Source organism: Agelaius phoeniceus, chromosome 9 (genome assembly GCF_051311805.1).
Source record: "Agelaius phoeniceus isolate bAgePho1 chromosome 9, bAgePho1.hap1, whole genome shotgun sequence".
NCBI lineage: Eukaryota > Metazoa > Chordata > Aves > Passeriformes > Icteridae > Agelaius > Agelaius phoeniceus.
Genome location: NC_135273.1, coordinates 14,986,101 through 15,010,019, shown reverse-complemented (window position 1 = coordinate 15,010,019; position 23,919 = coordinate 14,986,101). Strand labels below are relative to the sequence as shown.

General features: G+C 39.4%; 2 protein-coding genes across 8 annotated transcripts in view; both read right to left on the bottom strand.

Moving 5' to 3' along the window:
* Positions 1-1,460: 1,460 nt before the first annotated feature.
* LOC129123377 (uncharacterized) lies at positions 1,461-13,172 on the bottom strand. 2 transcript variants are annotated; one of them, XM_077183029.1, is made up of 3 exons: positions 2,527-13,172; positions 2,139-2,350; positions 1,461-2,023 (listed from the first exon to the last, which is right to left on the bottom strand). In XM_077183029.1, the coding sequence occupies exons 1-3, from the start codon at positions 2,750-2,752 to the stop codon at positions 1,712-1,714; spliced, it is 750 nt and encodes a 249-aa protein (XP_077039144.1). In that variant the 5' UTR covers positions 2,753-13,172; the 3' UTR covers positions 1,461-1,711. The 2 variants fall into 2 exon arrangements, with proteins under 2 accessions (XP_077039144.1, XP_054493683.2); XM_054637708.2 differs by having other exon boundaries at positions 2,139-13,172.
* Positions 13,173-13,294: 122 nt separating this feature from the next.
* The window catches only part of KNDC1 (kinase non-catalytic C-lobe domain containing 1), a 57,428-nt gene continuing 46,803 nt past the window's right edge, over positions 13,295-23,919 (bottom strand). For 5 of the 6 annotated variants that reach the window (XM_077183022.1, XM_054637739.2, XM_077183024.1 and 2 more), the window contains 13 exons: positions 23,381-23,474; positions 23,172-23,269; positions 22,683-22,894; positions 21,267-21,380; positions 20,722-20,869; positions 20,293-20,472; positions 19,014-19,229; positions 18,620-18,702; positions 17,202-17,352; positions 16,669-16,791; positions 16,508-16,567; positions 15,742-15,899; positions 13,295-15,484 (listed from right to left, as the gene is read on the bottom strand). In XM_077183022.1, the coding sequence (XP_077039137.1) occupies positions 15,253-15,484; positions 15,742-15,899; positions 16,508-16,567; positions 16,669-16,791; positions 17,202-17,352; positions 18,620-18,702; positions 19,014-19,229; positions 20,293-20,472; positions 20,722-20,869; positions 21,267-21,380; positions 22,683-22,894; positions 23,172-23,269; positions 23,381-23,474 (1,869 nt within the window). In that variant the 3' untranslated portion in view covers positions 13,295-15,252. The remainder of the gene's footprint in view (positions 15,485-15,741; positions 15,900-16,507; positions 16,568-16,668; positions 16,792-17,201; positions 17,353-18,619; positions 18,703-19,013; positions 19,230-20,292; positions 20,473-20,721; positions 20,870-21,266; positions 21,381-22,682; positions 22,895-23,171; positions 23,270-23,380; positions 23,475-23,919) is intronic. The other variant, XM_077183023.1, reaches the window with a different exon arrangement.

Sequence of the window (23,919 nt, the reverse complement as noted above, 5' to 3'; positions counted from 1 at the left end):
GGTTATTACCATTATTCCTTTCATACGAGCTGAGCAGAGCATTTGGAGGAGTGGCGGGGTTCTCCTCTGTGGCCATACGAGATTATAAGGGGAACTCCTAACCCTTCAACCATTACTCCCTTGAAAACAGAATAGCCACATGAATTCTAATGCTTTTTACAATAAATTGTACATTTATTGGCCTTGACTGTTTTGTTATCTTAAACATGACTGCTTTAGAGCAGAGGAAAATATTCATGATTGCAGCTCTTTCTGTAGACACCCCAGTTCCTTAATGATGTTTGAAAGAGTCAGAGAGATTTCTTCAAATCAATATTACCGTTTAGTAATACCTGACTTTGAGCAATAAGCCTTCATCGAATGGGAATTTCACTTACATGACAACAAACTTCCTTAATCCATAACTGCATAATGTTCCTGAGATCTCAGCAAGATTGATAGCACTTGAGCCCTTTTTAATTTAGCTGAAACTCTTGCATTAGAGACACACAATCTGTGCAATTGCAAACAAATACTATTATCTCAAAAGACTAGAAAAATACAGCATAGATTACAAAAAAAATCAAGACTTGCAGAGGTGACTGCAAAGGCCACTGCCCACAGCAGCACCTCATGTTGCTTTTCACCAGGCAAGGGCACTCGGGTGGGAGATTGGCCTCTGTATACAAAAGATATTCAAGGAGGCTGACAGAGAACCCTCAGACCATTCACTACAGGAGTTGAAATTACCAGTGAGCCGGAAATATCCTGGTAACCCCCCAGATCACCTCTAAAGTCATGGAAATTTTTATTGCTCTTTTCATGTTAGTTGACAATTGACTTTGAAAGATTTATGTCAACTTACAGTCAAAGATCATTTCTCAGAGCCCCTTTTCTGGCCTGAAATCAGGCCATTTTGATCATATTTACTAGCTCATTATCCAAATCTTAAAAGTGCATAGCACAGTGGTAAGGAATTTTACTACCACTTATGGAAAACAAGCTTTGGAATGTTAAAATTCTTTTGATCATCACCATTGTACCCTGATAACTGCATGTAAGATGACTAGATACTGTTTTGTAGATAAGAAATGTCAAGATCCTTTACAGGATCTGTTTTAGGGAAGAGGTTCTTACTAATCTACTGAGGCAGCTCATAAAATCGTGAAGATATAATATCGTACTTATTTAGAAAGTAATTTTTTAAAAGCATCTGTTCTGTTACTATAGCAAGCCCAGAATTAAGTAACAGGTGTATCCACATATTTGGCTAAAAGCACAGTTCCATGACAGGGCTGGACACTGGCTTTAGAAGACAGAGGGAAATTCACACTTTTTTGCATTCAGCGGCAGAATAAATTGCAGGTGGGGCAGAACAAATCTAGATAAGAAGAAGTCTATGCTTCTTTAAGTGAAGAGGAACTTTTTTTGGGGGCAGGATGAATACCTCGACAATTCTTGACAAAGGAACTCACATGAAAGCTGGAAAAAAATTAGGTTTATTAAAAGATTCCATTTATATTATTGTTTGTCCCACCCCGTTTATATTTTACATTTTACATTTGCCTATAAATGCAAGGGCCTGAAGTCCATGATTCAGATTGTCCAGCATGTCTTTGTAAATATTTAGGCCGGTGCTGCATCATAACTCCACCAAGCAGTTATGGACGAGGGCAGCCCAGATATCCGTCAGTAGTGCAAATCCTCTTTAGTCCTAGTTGGTATCAGAGGGTCAGACACCCAGCAGGAAGGCCCTGGGGTCCCGGTACCCCACGAAGCAGGGTGCTGCCCAAAAGCCGACTGGCTGTGCTCTGCAGGCCCTGCTGAGGTCCAGGGCGGGTGCGGGCAGGGCGGCCAAAGGGAAGCCCTCAGAGGCGGCTCCTTGCCGGGTCAGAGGCGGTGGCCGGGCCACGTATGAGAGCGGCAGGGGCAGCACGGCACCCTGAGGTCCGTAGGGGAGAGCGGGGCTGCAGAAGGGCTCCGTCCTCAGCTCCTGCAGCTGCCGCTTGAGCTTCATCCGGCGGTTCTGAAACCAGGTCTTGATCTGGGGGAAGGAGAAAAGACGAGGTTACAACGCCACCGAGGCTTGATTATCTCGTTGTTTGGAGCCGTGCCGGGGCCATTCCCCGGGCCCGCGCCGCCGCAGCGCCCCCGCTCACCTGCACCTCGGAGAGGCGCATCCTGCCCGCCAGCTGCCGGCGCTCGGCGGCGCCCAGGTACTGCTGCCGCTGGAAGGAGCTCTCCAGGGTGCTGATCTGCTCCGCGCTGAACGCCGTGCGCAGCCGCCGCCCGCCGCGCCCGCACGGCTCCTCGGGGCCCGCGCACTCGGGACCCTCTTCCGACACCGCTCCCGACGGCCTCCCGCCTGCTGCTGGGCACAGGGACAGAGAGGAGGAGCAAAGGGTCAGCCAGGCCCGGGCACCGCGCGGGGAACAGCCGCCCCCTCCGCCCCCGAGCAGCCGCCGCGCAGCGGTGCCTTCCCGGAAGGCCCGGGAGTGTCCCAGACCCGCCGCGCCCCGCCCGGGAGCCCCGGCTGTCCCGCGGTACCTGCGGCGGGAGTGGCCGCCCCGCTGTCCCTGCTCCGGCCGCCTGTGCCGTCCCCGTCCCGCGGGCCCGCCCGCTGCTCCGGGCTCCGCTCGCTCTGGCCGAGGCTGGAGCCGGAGCCGGGCCCGTGGCCCGCGGACGATGCTCGGTGTGGGGAGCCCTCGGCGGGGCTCTTGAGAGTTTGGCTGCTCTGGGACAACCATTCCACGGAGAAAGGGGCCTTAGTCATCGTGCCTCGTTTCGGAGATGCCGGAAAGGAGGCACGGAGCACGGGCCTCCTTTATAGCGCAACTCCCGGAGGAAAACGCTGTTTGTGTAAATACACATCAAAGGGCCAGATAAGTATCATCTAATTGCTATCAGACCTGCCCCCCAACAAAAGATATCGTTCACACATTGCCCCAGCTCGCGGAGGCTCGGCTCCGCCGTGTCTGCCCCTGAGGAGTTCACTCCGCCGTCAGTGATTTACAGCTCTTGTTACATCCTATCCCCATGCAAATGGCATTTATGGAGCTGAGCAGCCTCAAACGGCGCTGGGGAATGTACCCCCGGGGGAGCACAGCATCCCCGGCAGCTGCAGGGAGAAGGGACGCTGCTACTTCCGATCGCCCTTCCCCGGAGTTGCTCTTCCATTCCTTTTCAAGCACCAGGCCCGCTGTTCTTCTCAAGCCTGCTCCTCTCGGGGCTCAGCATTGCGTTCCCGAGACAGCCTCAGCCAGGCAAGTGGAGAAACTCACTCACTGGGTTCTCCGGGATTGCAGCATCACGTTATATTCACCAGGCACAGGCTGAGGAGTTTGGAGGAGAAGGTTGTGAAACAGAAAAGGGTAAATGCCAAGGTCATTGGATTCTACGAATCAACAGGCTTCTGGTCGTTTATATAAAAGTATGGTTTCTGGACTAACGAGTCAGAAATTACAATTATTCCCTTAGAATTCACATTCCACTGAGAGTTCTGAAATTACAGAATTCATGTCATATCTTCCCTCCCAGATCACTTGCAGCTATGCAGGTCATCCAGATTTTTCTGCTATCTTACCTTTTTTCTTTTTACTACCTTATGTGTGTCTTTCAGAAACGTTCCCGTTCATCTTTGGGTTTTGTGTGCCACAGGAACACTTGGCTGCTGCAGTAAAGCCTCTGTAGTACATTGATAAAAGGCTCTTGGTGCTTTATGGGCAGTTTTTCACCGCAGGGTAGCCATGAATTCCCTCCCCTTTTCACCCTCCTGTCCTGTGCAAGAACAGTGGGACTTGCACTGCATTGATAATTCCTATCACAGCCCTGCTTGGTATCAGTCTGCCTCCAGAGATCATGACTGCACATCTCATTTATCTGTCCTTGTTCTTGCCTGCCGCTCTACACTCACCCACCACCTGCACACAAACCCAGTGCTCTGCTGTCTGTCTGCCCTGTGACTTGGCCAACCTGCTACCCTGCCACTTTGGCTGCATTTCTCAGCCTTCACTTTCTCTGTGATAACAGTTACTGTAACCACAGTTCCAACTCTTTCTTAGACTGTTGGTGAGGCAGAGGTTGGAAGACTGAAAACCCTCCTACTTAGTTTATGTCTAAATCTTCCAGTGTATTCAATTTTAATATTATACAGATACATATTTTTCTTCTATATTTTTCTTTCAGTAGAAATTTCATTAAAATCCTCTTTGTCAATCTTTTCCTAAACCAAATATTTCATCCCCTCCACTCCAAATACAGTTGCTATATCCATTAATCAAGAAATCCTACAGTTTTTTGTTCACCAGAAAATTGTTTCACTGAACAATATTCAAGTATGACTTGTGAACCACTTCTAGTCTCTGTCTGTCATTGATTGTTTATTTTCATGGCATAGTGTGAGTCCTACTTTGCTCTACCAGTGATGACACTGTTCAAGAGTTTGTCTGTAACTGAACAAAAATAGAAACACGATTGTCACCTTTATTTAAAGGTGTGTAATAACTGATCTAGAACCACAACCATACATGATCAGAGCCCTCCTGAAGCCCTTTGTTTCTGGCGCGTGTAGGTAGGGACTGACCTTGCAGCTTGAGCCACTAAACAAGCTTCCTGGAGGAAAAATGGTAAAAATGTGTAAATAAACATTCAAGCATTAATGCCTCCCATATATCTACCTGAAGAGGTCCACAGAATATTTCTAGCATGGACAAAGCCTGTCAGACTCACTCACACAGACAAAGACACACACACACACACACACACATATATATATATGTATATATTTGGGGTTTTTTTTTACCAAACAATTTTAATTGTTTGATATCTAATTATTTGAATCCTCATCCATTTATCATTCCCAAGCATTTTCCAATTAACAGTGGAAAGTTTAGAAGTTTGTTTGAGCAGAGAGTACAAAATTGTTTTTAAATTTCCTGTTTTATAACACACACTCCCACCAATCCCCCTACCCCACCTTGAATATTTCAGGTTCTTAACTATTCTTTTCTTTAGGTAAATGTGAAGACTTCCCCCACCAGAGACCTGAGAATAAATTTTAAAATCACAGAACTTCTGAGCATTAGACAGTCCTGTTGGCAACCTATCTCACAGAGCAGACCAAGCAGGCAGGAGATGGAGAGGAGACAGACAGGAATGTGCTCTGTTCCCTGAATTACTGAAGGACAAGGCTCTTGACTCGGCTGCATTTAACACGTGGCCTGGCAGCAAGCTCTCCAGTCAGAACTGGGAATATCAGTGCCACTGGCTGCTCGCAGAGTCTTGCCAAGCCTCCCCTGCAGCCAGGCAAAATGCCATTCTCAAGGACTAATTCTCATGAACATCAGAAAAAGAAAGTGTAACTTTTCTGCAAGCTTCCTTCTCAATCTAAGTATTTCTGGTCACTGTAACAGCATTCTGCACCACAGATGGGGCACAGTCCCATCCCAATGAGAAAAAAACATCCCATGTGCTCAGAATTATTTCCAGTCTTAGTTCTTACAGAATATTATGTGTAATGTATGCTACTTATTTTCTTCTATATAATGGATATATCTCTATACAAATACTTTAAAAAATATGAAATAGTCTATTTCTATGACATTACTTTTTCCAGCTTTATGTCAACAAATAGACCTTGGCAAGCTGTCATATAGGACAAAAAGAATACATGACCTATGATGGAGGTCTAAAAATAGAAAATATTGAGTTTTATCATCCACTGATACATCTGCCTTTACTGATTTGAAGACTTTTTACCATCTGAGCTGCAAATTACATCTTTATACACTGCTGGTTTATTAATTGCATTGCATTGAAGCAAATGGCACTGCAGAAAGATGGTGTCAAATGCTGAGCTCCCAGAGACACAAATTGATCATGGTGTGACAAGATTAAACCAAATCTCATTTCCATTACACATAGAGTGTGTAAGTCTCCTGGACAGGTAGCAGATGACTGCTACAATATTTAACAGCTGCTAGTTTAATTTTATCTAATATTCTTAAGCTGCCTTCTTTCTGTTTCTATCTATTATTCATTAAATGCTTGTTTGAAAATCTCCTGCTAAACTGTTATTCAGAAATACCACGTTTGAAATCAAGTGATATTACCAATGGGATGCAAACCTGCTCATGCTAATGAAATTTGTCAGAGTAGGGCAGGGACAGGGACAGACATCAGCTTTTACTCTGCTGCTACAGGGGGGCAGAGACAAAGAGCTCAGACATACCAACACGATTGCCACTAGCAGGAGTCTGGAGATCCATTACCATTGATAATGGCAATACTCTATGCAGATGTTTGCAGAATACACAGCTGCCTTCTCTGGGGAGGCAGCATCTTCCCCTTCAGCTTTGCAAAACTCTTCACACACAACACTGGTCTCATGTTGAGGAGGTTCTGCAGAACTTCCTACTTGGCTGCCTATGAGACAGTTGATAATATTTAGAAATATTGGATAATTGATAATAAATAGAAATACTTTGGGATTATATCTCAGCCTTTGAGAATTAATTGTGGCTCCACATCTTGCAGCTCAAAGCTCAGCTGTGCCCCAGTAAGCCAGCTCAGAGCCCTGCAGGGGGCCAGGATTGTGCTGAGATGTGCCCTCACTACTGGAACTATGGAGGGGCCAGGACTGTGCTGAGATGTGCCCTCACTACTGGAACTATGGAGGGGCCAGGATTGTGCTGAGATGTGCCCTCACCTTTGGAGCTTGGAGGAACTGAAGGGAGCAGCTGAGGGTGTGAGGAGCTCGGTTCCCCTCCGGGACCAGGGAGAGCTGCCAGCGCTTGGCCTTGCTGCCGTGGGTGCACAAGGGCTCAGGAAGGGACTGTCATTTTGTACCAGCAGGGGACCCTTTCCCATGGGAGGGTCCTGTGAGACCAGAGCAGAGGGAATTTGTGGTCCTTAGGAGTAGCTAGGAGGTGATGCAAGTCAAAGAGTAAAAGCCAGGCTGTTCATGCCACACGGGGCTGTGTGTTCACCTGAGGACATGCAGATTTCCAATGAAGACCATCCAAGGAAACGAGGGCTGCTGGCATCTGCTATGCATGATGTTATCCAAACATTCCATTTCTGAGTAATCACTATTTAGGACTTAAAAGCATTACAAATGGCCTCCAACTAATCACTTAATTATCAATTATTATCATTATCTTTCCTCTTTGACAAAATAAGAGCAACTTTTCCACGAGGCATTTAAAGACCATATGTGCATAAATACCATGAGAGCCTGGTATAAACATAGTGACAATGCACAGATGAAAATTTAATGTCTCATCATGTTTGGAATTGATCTAAATCAACAGAGCACTTAAAATGCCAAGAGCTCCCATGTCTCCTTAACACAAGGCTGCCACCAGCAGCTAAAAAGAATCAGTGAAATGTTTTAAAAATATCTATATTCTGCAGAGACAAGCTGCAAATGTTAATAGAGAAAACACTTGTTTTAGTGGCTCCTTACCCAAATTTAAGCTTATTAAAAACAAGTCAAATTCAGTATGAAGCAGGACCACATTTAGAACATGTACTGCTCTTGTTACAGAAGTAAGGTCTTTTGTTTATTTATTATTAGAAAAACTATTCTAGCTGGAAAACCATCCAAGTTTCAGAAATGTAAATCCTACTTCAGCACTCATTGCTATCATATTGCCAGAGGGAGATCTCTATGGACACCGCTCAAATGAAACTGCTCAGGAATCTGAAGTTGGTTTAATTCACTTTAGTTTAGAAATTAGACTTTAAAAACAATTAGACACTTAGACACCTTGCAATCTTTTCAAAACTAAAAGAGAGGCTAACTTCACATTTTACATCAGGGCCTTTTTCTTTGTCAGTCTTTGCTGAAAGATGTTTCACGATGTTTACTTCTAAAGTTACATTTAGCAACATAAAAGAATGCATTAAATCAGAAATTTTCAATTATATTCGTATTTCCCACAAATACTTTCTAAAGAAATTCAGAAAGAAATGAAAGAAATTATACTGACCAAAGCATCTGTTATTCTTGAAAGTAACTTTTCAATTTCAGCTATTAAAGAATGAATAATTTTCTCCCTTGATTCCAGAGTTAGCATTTGAGTATGATGAGTCAGCCAGCAGGGGAATGAGCTACCACAGCTGGCAGCCCTGGGACATCTATCAGCTCTGTGCCCATCCTGGTCTGTGCCATACAACGCTGCTTTGAAATGCATTGGTCTCAGCAGTGTAAATGTTTTACTATCTCTTCCTTCCCCTCTAACTTACACCTAAAATAAATCAAGCCCATGTATTGCTCCAAAACCAGTCTGTTCAAATTAAATGGAAATAACCTTTACCTTTTTTTTTTTTTTTTTTTTTTTTTACTGACTTCAAGGCTCTTCTCCATTTCACATTTTTTGTTATTTCTCCGCTTCATCTGTATTCCCCACTATACACCATTTCTTCCTATTTCCCTTATTCCAGTCACTACCATCAAGTATCCTGCAAATGTTGCTATTGCCTGAAGAAGAGAAGAATTTTGGCAGGATATGTAACTGTAGCAACAGAGCATAAATGACATTGTATGTCTGCCTTCACTTATACCTGACATTCCCTTGGTTTACTGATAAGGGAAAAGCTGGGCTCAGTGGGTGAGGACAGAAATATAGTTGGGTTAAGATGCTTAACACTGCCCTGTAACCTGCAATTCGATGTCTACGTTTCCTCCAGACAGTGCAGTGTAATTCTTGTGCCGGGTTTTACAGAAATGTATGTATTACACATGGATAGAAGGTAAACAGCATTTAAGACTATGACGATGTGTGTGCATGTTTCTAAAAGACTGAACGGAACAGCTGAACGCTGACTATAAATACATCTTCATTTTACAAATAGAATATTTAAAAAAACCCTGCAATTTCGTGTTTGCATGTTTCTAATAGGCAGACATCTGAACAGCCGATCGGTTTTCGGTCTCCCTTTGCTCCCGGTGCAGCAGCAGCATCTAAAACGCTGCAGAGGGCCTCGTGTGCCATCTCCTGGTCATGGAGAGACCTCACAGCCAGAAAACTGCTACAGACAGGAAAGGGAAGTGCTACAAGTTCAGCTGAGGCAGTGATAGAATCAGGGAATCTTTCGGGTTGGAGAAAACCTCTAAGACCATCGAGTCCAGCCCTTAATCCAAGCTCACCACTGAAGCATGTCCCTGAGTGCCACATGTACCCAGGAACACTCCCGGGATGGTCACTCAGGTCCTGGCAGCTGAGAGGACTCGCCCAGCACACGGATGGTGCACGGCAGGCTCGGCCTCTACTGCCCCTGCTGCTGCTTTTAGCATCAAGTCACTTTTCACTGCATTAGCATAGGTACAGAAAGGAAATTCAGCATCCCTCTAGAACACCTCTGACATCAGTTCTAGCAACTCATCCCATAGCATCACCTACTTTTTGTATGTATCAGTGGAAGAATGCAAATAAACCCCTGAAAATTGAACTGACTGGAATACAATTAAATTAATAATAAAATTAATATAATTCCCTGATTGCAGGTAAGTATTTGAATTAGTGCCCAATTTACTTTACTGAAGATCTCTACTGAGTCCCTTCCTTCACAGGAACAAGGAGGCCTGGACACTTATGACAGGGTTTTATCTCACTTGTTCTTAAAAATTCACAGGAAAGCAGATCTCAGAGGTGTGTTAGAGATGAGTAACCTATTCCAGTGCTTCACAGGAAGCTTTCCAATGTAAAAACTGAAACAAAATCAGCCGTGTTTCAAAATCAAGTGCTTAAGCTTCACGAAACACACACACACAAAAAAAGAACCAACTCAAAAAACCCTGGAGCTACTAAAATTTTTTACAGCAACATTTCACATTCATAGGTCTGCTCAATCTAATCTTGTCTATGTAAGTCCAATTCTTTTGGTCTTTCTCAGTCTATGATTCTAAACATATACTTACTGTGGTCCTCTACTCTCTCTCATTTTGGCTGTATGTGCCCTAGCTGCAGTGCCCAAATGGTAAAGTATTCCTCCTGATGCTTCTCTATTGCCAAACAGAGCAAAATAATTACCTTCTGTCTTGTACACCTCAGGTCTACTCCCCCCACCTTCTTCTTTTCTTTTTATAGACTGTACACATGGATTCATATTCAGCTAGTGATTTGTTATGGTCCCCAGAGATTTTTACTGAAGCTCTGTAGTTATTTTTCATTTAATATTTATCCTTCAAAACTATAAGAACTGAAGCTGAAATTTAAGCTGTTATCACATGATAACAATTGAGAGTTCTTGTGAGTTCTAAGCTTGTATGTTGTGTAAGTGTGCTTTCCATCCCACCTTATATTTCAGCAGTAAAATTCACAGACATTCCTACACGTTCCATACAGTGTAGGCTGGGAGAAGACTGCCTTATGGTAATCCTGGAGAGTTTGCCTCCCTCATCAGAGCATGCAGAGTCCCAGGCAGGTCTTCTCTTTTTACTATGACTGTGACAGTTCCCTTCTCACCACCTGGGTGTGTTGTGCACCGAGCATGTTTTACCTCATTACTGTAAGGCAGAATAGTTTGCTTCCCCCCATCTGCAGGGGTGCCAAGGTGAAGCCCATCTGCAGATCTTGGAATTCAAACAGCAGCACCTGCATTACATGGGGCAGCTAATGAGCAAAACAGGACATTGCATATGTATGAAATATTAATTAGCACAGATTTCTTTACTCACCCCCACAGCAGTTTCCCTGGAGCTTCACTCCTGAGCAGGGCTCCAGTGCCTTGGGTCCTCTTTGGATTGCTGCTCCAGGATTCCCACTGTGGAACGCTACACTTTTGATAAAGCCAAAGCTCTCACTTATTTTGTGTCTTGTCCCCAAGGGATCTGCACCTGCTTTTCACTCATAACATCTGCATAGTCCTAACCCCACTCAATTCACTTCACAATTCAACAAGCATGTTAATTACCCTTTGAAATTATGTATTAACCATTTGTGTATTCACCTTAGAGGCCTATCATCTGAATCTGAGCAACCAAATATATAATCAGGCCAGGAGGAGCTGTTGTCAAAGCATTCATTGACTTCAACGTACAACATGCTGTTTTTATCTCTTGGGACAGTTACCTTGACCATTAAGTCATTTAAAAGTTACTTCATGGACAAAAACATGCCAGCCTTTTCAATTAGTCTCTATGCTTGCAGATTTTCAGTCAGCTTTTTCAGTAACTCTTCTAGTGCCAAAATCTTTCTGGCTGATTCTCTGTCATTCTCTTTACCTTGCCTTTCCAGTCATTCCTGTGGTCTTGTCCATTTTTAAAAAGTAATATTATTTTCTGGTTCTCTGCGAACTCACTTTTCTTCCTCAATCAAAAATACTGTAATTCCAAGATTATTTCAATTTTCCTTCTTATTATTATAAAACAGCTTTAATCAGAAGTTAATGCAATGATACATCTAATTAGCTTGATAGCCTCTGACCTGCATTCCTGGTTAACTTTGATTATGACAGGCATTATTTAGAGGGGAGGCAGTGGAACAGCAAGCACTCCAGGCTTTTGTACCATCTGATACTTACCTCTTCTGGTAAGCAGAGAGCTCTTATTGTATAATAGAAAGATATTTAAAAATCCATTTTTACTGTTTTGCTTTTCACTTGCTGATAAAAATTTTTTGTCTGTCCAGTTTTGTTCCTAACCTGTTGTTAGGAACAGCCGTGCTGTTCTTTTATATTTGTTCTTGATAATGTAGCTGTCTTGTTTCTGGTTTTTTCCCCAGTATTCTTTTTTGATTTTTTTTTCATGTAATTGATGAGCCCCTAATGCAGCCACAGTGCTCTCTGAGTTTTCTTTCCTTTGCATGTGGATAGACTGTTGTTATACTTAAATACAGCCTTAGAAACTCTTCTTAGAAACTCTTCTTAGAAACTCTCAGCTCTCTTGAACTTTTCTTTGTGTTTTAACTCCTTCCCCAGGATCTCAATTCAATTCCTTGAATTTGTTGAAGTTTGCTTTTTTGAAGTCCAGTGTTATTATTCTGCTTCTTTCATCTCTTTCTGTCCTTTGAATCATGTACTCTGTTGTTCCATGGTTACTTTCATCTTGATTGCTTTCCACATGCAGATTTTCAACAGTTTATCTATTAAACACTGTAAAATCTTAAACAATAACATTATTCCCTATGGTTCCAGCACTTGCTTGTATACACAAAGCTATATCTGAAGTGTGCTCATGCTGGGCTCAGAGCAAGTCATATCCAGGCTGTCATCAGAGGGATAAGAAGGTGGTGTGGGCAGGGATGTGAGCACAGTGTACTTCAACACATCCCCTGGTCTGGAGAAACAATAAATGAGAGTCTTGATGTGACATTTCCAAAGAGATCATCCTCACACTTTTCAGATGCAGCCTAGGATATTCAGTATTTCATCAGCTTAGTTGATTAAACAGCACAACACAATTGTTTGGCACTCTAGTGTGTTCTTCACATCTTTCTCTAGGTTTCAGTCCATTATCTTTTATTTAAATGAACTAATTTTGGGGGATTTTTTATTCCCAACAATGGTCTTTAACAGAATTATCCAGCCTTTGACCTGTCGTTCACCTGCACAGAGAAAAGTTACTCTGCTCATGTCTGTGGATCTGTACTCTCATCTCAGGAATCATCTGCTCTTTTCCACCTTTTATTTTCAAGTCCCTTGCCCTTTCACTTCCTTGCATCAAGAAAATGAGAACTAGGAGATATCTTGAAGGGATATCAAGACACTTCTTTCCCAGAAAACCCAAACTTCCCTTTTCCCCAGAAAACCCAACAATCCTAGTCTATGACTGTGCAGCTGATTATCCTGTAGTTTTGCTACTTAGGTGAATAATTGACTACTGTTACTGTTTATGAATTTTATCACATATGACAGCAAATAAGCATCAATTTGCAGAGTTGTTGTCATTCACTGATGGATTAAAAACAGCCACATTAAATGTTTCTTCAAACTTGCTTGCTGCAGGAATTTTAAAGTAGGAATTCAAAATGTGAAATCTTTTCATTAGCTATTAATATTTGTGCTGCTGTTGTTGTTGTGGGGTGGTGCCTAAACACAAAATCTGAAATGCCTGATTGATGGAAACACCCCACAGTAGTACCATAACTCAATACTATCCATTAATATCAATATAAAATTTGATACACTGAAGCACTTACCGAAGACACGAGCTGATTTTTAAAAACTTGTATAGCACCAGTTATTGTCATAGAATAAACAATATTTTCTAGATGTAGTAACACAGAGCTAAGAAATACATGAGCTAATTCTCATGAGTGCAAAATAGAAATGATAAGAAAATTCACAAAAGCAATTTCAAAAGTCTGACTGGTAACTGTATAAAATGAATTTATTAAGATCATGTGATTAGCAAGTCTTGTGGAGTATTTTACATTAGTAAAACTTATGCTACTTAAAATTTTACTGTCGTTCAAAGGCAAGGTGTGGGTTTAAGTGAATGGTAATTTTTAATTGACAAAACCCCAAATAACTACTAACAAAACCAATTATTTAAAATAAATGCATACAGATAAAATATATGAAATGTATGTCTGAAGATAAGGTTATTATTAACATTCTTAAATCATAAAGGTAGGAGGAAAATATTAAATGTTTTCACATTTGACAATCTTTAGAGAAATAGCAACATGATTTACTTCCCTAAGGGTAAGTCAGAATACTATAATTAATGAGATGTTAAACCTACATGTGGTAAATAAAATAAATCATATTAAAAGTAGGACAAAAGCAAGAAAACCCTGTTGAGGACTGAGTTCTTCAGTGTTTAAACCAATAAGAGCCCCAGGTTAGTAGTATTGTATTAGTAAGAAAAAGTAACTGAGTATTTTAAAGGAAAGTATGGACACACTGTATTTTTACTGAGGAAGATGAGAGAGGGTTGAAATGTAATATTGCTGTTACTGACAAAGAAAAGGAGAAGCCTTCCTCTTATACATTGAGAAAGCTCCAGTTTAGCATGTGCACATGCATTTCTGTCAAACACAACAGTACAACTGCAAAACACCAGACATGTACATGCTGCCATTTCTTACATCATTATCCTTCTCCATCACTAACACTCGATGAGATACTTCCTTCACATTTGCCCTTCACTTCTCTCAAAACATTTTCTTTTTTAATTTTTTAAACACAGTTCTAAGCAAATCAGTTTCAGAACAGTGCTTAAGTGTTTCTTACCCTTCCCTATTTTTCATTCAACACTACCATTTCTCCCTCTGGTAGAAATACTTGTATTTTTAACTAATTTTTAGCCTTAACAATCTGGCCCTGCATAAACCTGGGTAGCTCAACACATTTTCTAGCAATAGCAACACATTTCATGGCCATTTAGAAGGTCTTGTAAGTATAAGCTCTATGAATAGGTTAGCACCACAGTTTTACAAGTTGCAGATCCAAATTTCACATGGTTATTCTTCTGTTGGATGCTGCTGGAGCACTGTGATCTACAAAAACAACCTCAGGAGGAAAAGCCATACTCAAATGTGCAGACAGACATAAATTGGCAAAGTGACTCATGCCAAATACAGATGAAAAGAGCAATTTCACATTTACTGTCTTCACAATGCCAGGAGTGCAGAAGCAGAGCAACAAATTGGTAATACTTACATTCAAATCTTACTTTCATTTGGAAACAGGTTAGTCTGATGACTTTAAAATCAAGCTAAAAAAAAGTTGAACGGTAGCATTCCTCTCCTTCCTTGGTAGGAGAAATAGACAGCCAATTATTTATGTCAGTTACAGTTTTCATAATACACAACATAAAAGCAAGACACACCAACAGTTGATGAATAGCAGAGGATCTGTGTTTCTGAATGATATGCACAATGTGACAGGATATAAGTGCACTGTGTTTATATAAAAATAGATTCAATATTTAATGAACTATGTTTTGAACTCTCCTAGGCCAACTTGGCAACAGAAGCTGGAATTGTAACCTTTTTCCACAGTATTTTTTAGATATTGGTTTTCAGGCTAATTAATTATTTATGATAAAGAAGAGTAACAAAATTAATAAGCCTTTTCATCTATACTCTCTTTAATTTTATCTCTCTTTTTATTCTTTTGATCTGCCATTCAGTTGCCAGTGATTCAAACTTCATTCGTCAGCATTTTATAATTCCATGTTATGAAATACAATAATTTCAACTTGAGAAAGTATCTTACGTTGCTTCACTTAAGTATTTTCTTGGAAGTAGGTCCAGTAGATGAAGCCAACTTAATCCAGTTTTACAGTCTAGACCCAGAATAGAACAGGTGAAACATAAATAATTACTGAAATGTTGCTTTCATCCTGCGCAGGGTGTCCTGAATTTTTCGAGAATGTTTTTCTGCTGGTATCTGATGGAAGTTGGCACAGTTGTCAGCTGCCAAGGCAGAAATGTCTGCATCTTTAAAACGAGTTATTCTTTGTCTGAGGTAAGACTGCAGCTTGAAATCTGGTGCATATGTATAAGGATTCTCTTGAAAGGCATGAACTTGGCTCACAACTTTTGCAATATTTCTTGTAAGAGAATATGGTAAAAAAGATTAGTTTGTTTTGCTGGTGATAAGAACAAAAGCATAAACCAAAAAACAAACCTTAAAGGAAATTCAAAGGCATCCAGCACTTTATTCTATTGTATATATACCTCTAGTTACATGTCTAAACAAATGGAACTATTTGAACTGTTAATTGTGAAATGCTGCATTAGCTCTCATTATCTCATTAGACAATAAGAAAAAACATAGGTGATATATGCACATAATTAAAATAATTACCTAAGTTTAGTCCACTTGTGAGCTCCATTTGTCATTGTGAATCCTCCAGTTTCAAGTTGCTGGACATGCATAGCCAAAACATGGGCTGATGGAATTGTTGGAAGACTTTTGAACCTGTCTCCTTCCATCAGACATAAGCTGTCACTTTTTAAAAACACCTAGTTAAAAAATGCACACAGATTAATCTCACATTAAGTCTTGGGGAAGGTTTTACAAGTTCTCCATGTACTTAACACCATCTATTTATTTGTCATGAATATTAACTTCTGGCACTGAAGTTGAAGACAACACTATGAATTAATCTGGTGGCAAACTTTTTAAAGTACACAAAGTAACTTTAATCAAAAGATATTTCATACATAATTTCCATTGTTCTAAATCACAGGCAAAACTGCATTTTAAAACCTCACTATGTTTCAAAATTGTACAGAGCAATAAAAGAATGCCTATAAGAAAATAGGCACTTAAGATTTTTCAAAACACATTACAGCTGCAAAGCTTCTGCAGAAATCTAATGCAGTGTAGCATATCTAATGTTTTACCTTACTTTTGAAATTTTGATTTGTCACACAGGACAAATGTTAAAGAAATACAGATATTAAAATTTATGGAAACTCTTGGATTAAGAGTAAAAAGTCTGCAATCAAATTAAACTCACAAAAGTAATAATTATGGCTTTCACCCTGCAGAGACACCCATTTAAGCAGATCTTGCACCTTCTCCAGCCCCAAAGATGTAATTTTACATTAAGAACTTTATACTATACCTCAACAGCCTTGAGCTCCTCCATTATCTGAGCTACTTTTGCAGGTAGAATTTTCCAGGCCTTAGAATAAAACACAATATATATATATTTTCACATTAGTTTCTATATTGGAACGAGATTATATTAAGCAAAATGGTTAGAGAACAGAGTCCCAAACTTACTGGCAACTGTCGTACAATAAGATTTTCCAAGCCTGCTAGGATTTGCATTGCAGTAGCAAAATTTCTTTGCTCATAGCAGCATTTGGCTATAAGAAGAAATTTTGATAACAAGCTCACCTGCCGCTGGAAAAAAATTAACATATATATAATATACACATATACACAGTATATCTACATAATAAAATGAAATGAGAAGGAAGAAGAGGTATTTCCTTTTCAATTTGTTTTTAAAATGCCTGACTGTAGTAACATTTCCCTTCACACAGTTTATCCCTTCCTGTCACTCAGGCGTCCTTGAAGAAAGTTTGACCCATATTCCCCTCAGACAATCCATTTCTTACATTCTGTCAGATTTTGACACCTGCTACTAAAAAGCATCCAAGACCCTCCTTGTGACAACAAACCAAATTGTTAACTGCCCACTCACAGGTGTATTTCAGACTATTTCTTGCAGGTTTGCTACATAACAAGTCATAGATAATGACAAATACATAACTGTTTTGTAGCTAATAGTACAATAAACAATGACAAACCTTAGTTGTGTGACATGTTACAATTTCAGCAGCAACCCAGGTGCTGATACTGTCTGCATTTTTCAATAATTGCAGAAGGTACTGGTCTTGTATGCACTTCGACAGAAAGAGATTACAGACTTTAAGGGAAACTGTCTCAGCAGAAACTGCCCTGGGGAAAATACAGAAAAAAAAGGCAAAAATAATTCTGGCTGATACTGGATTTGTAAAGAAAACCTTGATTGTGAAGATGTCAACTTCTAACCATTAAAAATAATTTTACATTGCTTGGCATCTTCATTTCATACTTCATGATATATGTAGTGAGCCATGTTACTTCTTCCTTATAATTACAAGGTAAGTATATCTGATAAAAAATAAGCATATACAGGACACATTTCTGTACATAAAAACACTTTCACCACTTTCATTAGTGCATAATAAAACCCCAGCCAATCTGACACAAAATAACAGCCAGAAACCCAAACTCAAGAACTGCAGCCACAAAAGAAATTCAGCCTGATATCAAGTGGCACCACACATGTTGTTTCCCATGACTAAGCCCCAAAATCTGTATAAAACAGGTGATCTAATCTTGGCCATTGAACAACCTGAGTTGCTTTAGATGTTCATTCCCTATCCTTAGAAGCAAAAATCTACCATAAGTAGTGCAATTAACAACTACTAATTAGAAGCTAACTGAATCCACTGAGAATGTAAGAAGCAGACCATCATAAAAATAATTAGGTCTATGTGGTTGGATTGAAACATTAATTACTGATGAGCAAATGACTAGGTTGGTAATCACTCCAGTAACTATAGGAAAATTCCTGTGTTTCTCTGAATACCAATAATTCATCTCCCTAACATACAGAAGGAGCATTGTACAGAGAAGTTATGGCATCTCCATCCACCTTCAAAACCCAACTGCACACAACCCAGGGCAACCTGGTCTAGCTGACCTTGCCCTCAGCAGAGTGGTTGGACTACATATCTTGAGATATCCCTTCCAACCTCAGCTATTCTGTAAGACTGAAAACGTCTTTGAGATTTCATATACACACACACATTCATGGCCACAGATCTACGTCACAACCCACCACACGTTTTCCCTGCCAAAAATGAAACTTTCAAGCAACTCCCAATGCAAATTCTTAGCAATAAGAACTTTTAGCCTCAACTCACTTCAGATTTCAAAGAAATCACCTGGAAAATGTGGCCTTTCACATAAATGCATGTGCATAGGTACATATGAAATCTCCTGCATCCACCTATGAAATCTCCTGCAATTAAATAACGCATATAAAAAGGCTACCTAGTCTGTAAAAAAAATATTAAGTATTTAAATGGTTTCTCTGTTTCTGGCTGTATTAAAAGTGTCACACTCTAAGTTATTGTGCATCAACATAATTGAAGTGTAGTTAAAACAAGCAACTTACTTTGGCACAGTAACACATTTGTCTTTAACGCCAAGTGCTCTGGAATTTAGGAAGTGAACTGGATGACATTTATTAAATACTTCCTAAACAAAAAAAGCAAGATATATCTGCTGTTAGTTCTAGCAGTTATTTTAAAATGCCTGGGGATAAAAATGACAGAGTAGGGTCCTCCTCCCACCCCACCTTCATGAATTATGCGAGGGATCACAGCCTAAGAATAACAGTAGATATTCTAAATTTCACTGTAGAGATTTAAGAGAAAAGTTTTAATTCAAAGTCTTATAAAATAGTATGAAATAAGCTTGAAACAAGGCTGGGAAATGATAAAGAAAGAAGAGAAGGAGTAAGAAGATAGATATTATTTGTACTTCCAAATAAGCCTAGACCTTTGTACCTGTTGCAGTAGTGTCAGCTGCCAACAAAGCTGCTGGGCACTGCACTCAATCAAGAGAACCGGTCCCACTTCATCTGCTCTGGCTAAGGAGACTGAGGATTCTTCTGTGAAACTGCTGCAGCAGGGCTTTGGCAAAACTGCTGAACCTGTGTGCAGTTGCTCTCTCTGATACTGTGCAATTGGTCCCATACCTTTGGATAGCTTCCAGTAAAAGTTCTGTAGAAAAAATAAATGTAAGTTTACAACTTCTCTAAAACAAACACTAAGTCTCCCCTTGAAGTACCTTTCAAGAAAGTGTTGTTAAGAGAAACACCTTTGTGCATGCAAAACTCTTCAGCTAACCTTCAAGGTTACCCCAGAACAAATTGGTTTACTCAACACTGCTATTTTAAGCTAATATAATATGCACAATGGATGAGTCTAAGCAGGAGGCTGCCAGATCTCAATCAACAATCAGTATTTAAAACAAACCTCTATGTATTCAAGCTTGCTGCCATAAAATATTTTACTTCTTTTTGCTTAGAATCAAACATCCCTTTCCAAAAAACACTTGGTTTTTCATTCTTTTCCCTTCTTCCATTGTCCATTATCATTATTGTGCAGTGACAGTAAAAAAAGTCCATGTTCCCCTATTCTGTTTGCCCTTTCTTGGGCTGAATCCCCAGTATACCCATGGAATTGTGCACCTTTATCACGAGGCTGATGTTTAATTCAGCTTGCAAATTATTGATGCATTTGACTTCCACATGTTATTTTGATCACTCTGTAAAGAGATCTGGTTTTGGGAAAAGCCTCCAGTATGTTCTGGTTTCTGGGGCTGTAGAACACAATAAAATAGCAAATACAGACAAAAGTTTAGACAAGTTCTTGCTACAAGCTTTGAAGTTTTAGCAGGGAACCTCGTAGCTCCTGTGGTTTTCTTGTATTTATAGTCTTAAAAAGATGCCTAATAAAAAGCATTAATGGTTGACAAGGGGGCAAAGGTTTCCTAATAACTATAAGTCACATGCTAGTGTCAAGAATGAAGAATTCTACTCTCAAAATTTTGATTATCTGATCTGTGATTACTGAAACAGCTGTCAAGAGTTAAAACTTAAGATTGTCATGGTTACAGAACTGTCTGAATCTTACATACTTTCAAAAGAAAATTTAAAATGCAGGTACATAATTCTTCCTAAGTAGTTCTGGACTCTAAGTTGGACGCTTCTGTTTTTGTCAAAACATAATATATGGAAATGTATTTCCCCCTCACACACTGCAGTCTGAAGAAAAGACACACCTTTCTGGAAACATCTTCTGAGAGCTTTTTACATAGGGAATGTAATGTTTTTCTGCCTTCCTTACTTTCTTCTTTACATTTGTCCACACCAGAGCACATATCAGCACTGCCACTTTTCCTGGCAGAGGCGTCCTCGAGCAGTGACAACAAGCGCTCCCCGTAGCCATTTAACGAAGCAACCTGGAAATGCAACATAGGCTAACGGAACTCAATTCAATTTCCCAGAAATTATAAGCAAGTTGCAATACAGTTGCAAGATTCTTACCTGTCCAAAACCAGACATATTGATCATAGCTGTCAAATACAGCATTATTTTCTTTTATTTACTTTAACTGTACTTAGGGCAGCTTTTTGTAATAACTATATTACATATCACATAACTGACTTCATTTTCTTTTTCTTAAAGGATGTACTGAAATTCTGAATTACCTTGGAAGAAATAAATTCTTTTAGGGTACCCAGAAGATCAGTATTTGTTGCAAAGTCTACACTGTAACAGTCTTCAATCCATGCCTGCAGGATGTAGAAACTGCGGTTACATATTTTGGTAAGGGACGTGGAAGGATCCAGGCTTGCACTGGTGAGAAGAAAAAGAAACTTATTACACCAAACTTAATATCCAATTCCAATTTAAAACTAAGCACTGACAAAACCCTCAAGTTTTATTTGGCATTTAATGTAATATCTTAAATTCCTAATTTTCATGTCTCTAGAATCCATGGCTCTATGGAAACAAAGCTGAGGTTGTAATTACAACCCGTTAGTGGATCACTGGTAAAAGTGAGAAGCAGAACTGAGAAGTAAGCACATTGTCAGCTCTTTCTCCCATTTTGCTCTCACTTGTTAAGAGACTCTTACAAAAACAAACTTAAAAATTAATTTTAATTAAGTAGGACTTTTGACAAACAGCTATTTGCTATTGAGAGGAAACTCAATTGTGCTTTGATAATGTTGTTCATGAGAATTTACTGTACCTGGATAAAGTGCTGCTGATTCTATCAAGAAGAAACTGCAAAAATTCTTCTTGTGTGCAGAAATAGCGAAATGTGTAAAGAAACTGCTGTACATAACCTTCTAAAAAGGCATTTCTGTAAAGCACAAGAAAAACTTCAGACAAGCCAGAACACATCTTCAACCTGCATTCAAGTACAGCAACAGCAAAACAATCCTCAAAAATATCAAGAATAGGCATTTTAAATTCTCAAGCGCTTCATAAAACCTTGGTTCTTTTTAAAATTATTTTTACACATCAAGTACTGTGATTACCAACCCAGAAAGCATAATTTGTTTTATAAAGAGTTTCTCTACTTTCAATCTTGTGAATAACCACTTTGACATTTCTATTATTAAGGCAAGTTGCAATCTAAATGGTATGGAAGAACATATTACATTTTCTTTTTTTTTCTATCATCTAACTTAATGCTGCTTTAAAGCATTTTTATTATAATAACAGCATAAGAAGTAGATACATTAAGCAAGAAAATATTCCCTGTAGCTCTAATTAGAGGAGTAGTTACTTTAACAACAGAATACACTTATTATACGCATTAAAAAACGAGGGCATTTTATTTTTTTATACACATACACTCTTAAGGCCTTAACACAGGTTAATTGTCTTTTCTCCCTATTGGCTCACAGCTGACCATGGAAATTTGGGTTTGATGAATGTGGAAAGTCCAATTCTAAAACATTTCCTTCACTTTGTGCAAAATACTCGCTACCAGGAAAAGCAGCATTCAGTGTAACTGGGTCTCAAGAGTCAGGATGAACTGGGAGAAGTAGCTGAGAGGAAGTTGCTCCTTCTAGAGTGGCACAAATCTGATGGAGCCTCTGGCAATTTCCATCCTTCACACTATTACAGCTTAGGTACCTTAAAACAACACTGCCCTCACCAGAGTTGAAGGACACCTCTGTCCCCATTTAAACCCAGAGAAAAGCCTGCATTTTGATCAGTGCCAAGGACTGATTACTGGGGCAATAATCTGTAGAAACATCCCTAAACATTTTCATATCCAGCTCTTATTAATAAGAATTACCAAGTTATATGATTATATGATTATTTGAAGAATTGCTGTACTGCTGACAGTAACTTAAAGTCTTGATTCCATGGCAACTATCAGAGCAAGCCTCAAGTAAGTCAAAGATTAAAAAGTTTAAAATTGCTAGTTTTTTATTTATTATCAAATACTTTCAATGAAAGCCAGCTGATCTTTTGACATTTTCATCTCCATTTCTATAAATGAGTGTTCACAGAAACAACACAAACTTGATAGAAGAGAGGAGAACTTATTAAATGTTGAGTAACTAGGATTCATCACAGAAACAAGTTTTTCATGATTTAGCAACTATGCTTCTACCCACTCCCAATTTATGTGTAAAATATATTATACCTAGAATATAAATAAGCCATTAAACCAAGTGGTGTACCGGCCTGCAGAACTCTCACTCCATTTTGATTGTTACACTGGTGTTTCTCTGTGTTATAGTAGAGCAGCAATGATGATTCATCCATAGGTGCCATGTCCATGGTGTCAGCTTTCCCATTGTGAATGACTGTAGGCAGCACGTAGGATTCCACACCCCACTGCTCTGCATACATCATCTGCTCAAAGAAGCAAGGCCATGATAAAACAAGAAGTTAGAGAGGTAAAGTCACACAAAATGCAATCAATTTAAAGACAAATTGCATTTCATACAATTGATTTTTTTTTCTTTTTAAGCAATACTAGTAGCAATTACCTTTAATAATTCTTTTGGATCTTAATTCGGCAGTTTGACACAACCCATTTCAAATTTCATATAGTGATCTGAACAGCCAGTTACACTGATGCAGTAATGAAATGACAAATGAAGCACAAGTGAAATAAAGTTTTACTTGCCTGCACATATTTCTTTACCAGTTCAAGAAACTGCACTTTTGATTTCATCTCCTGTAGCTGTCCTCTCAGTTTGGGCAACATAGATTTAGTTTCAGGACCTTTAGATTTAAAATACATGGCATAAGAACATCAATGATTCAGATTTACAGAGCAGGTCCTTAAAAGTACAATGCAGCCATTTTATTACTGGCAAGTTGCTGTAATCTTACCTTTGCTTCTTCTTTCTTTCTGCAATAGTTTCTGGTAAAACTTTATGGTCTTTCTGTAATTTTTTGTCTCCATCATTAGTAATTGTTCTAGTTCCTATTTAAAAAGAAATAGGATTCTGTTCAGAATTGTAAGCACAAGGCAGTTCTAGTAAGAAATTGAAGTTTTAGAAGAGAATTATTTTGTATGAAGAAAAAAGAACATCCAAACAGACAAGAATATGTTATTAACAATGAAAAAATACCTTTCACATCTGTGTTTACAGGCAAGATACAGCAGGAATTACCAGTTCCCAGAAAAGCATTAGTGACGTCACAGTTCTACAAGTTAAGAACTGGAGCAAGTTTGTGTATGATCAGATTGTGTGGAAGTTTGTCTGAATTTGTTCACATAAATATGTCTTTAGTTATAATTGCATTTATTTGGTTGTTTTCAAGAGAATTTTTAAAACTTAAAATCAGAAGTAATCCAGAATTAAAATTTCTATGTTCTGAATTTAGTGCAGGCCCTAGAAACACTTTAAACAGCTGACCTATATTTG

Excerpts from the sequence above, each read along its gene's own strand:
- LOC129123377 (XM_054637708.2), bottom strand. The coding sequence starts at position 2,726 with ATGGTTGTCCCAGAGCAGCCAAACTCTCAAGAGCCCCGCCGAGGGCTC. Across the intron at positions 2,024-2,138 it reads TGCGCCTCTCCGAGGTGCAG|ATCAAGACCTGGTTTCAGAA; the intron begins GTGAGCGGGGGC and ends TCCTTCCCCCAG.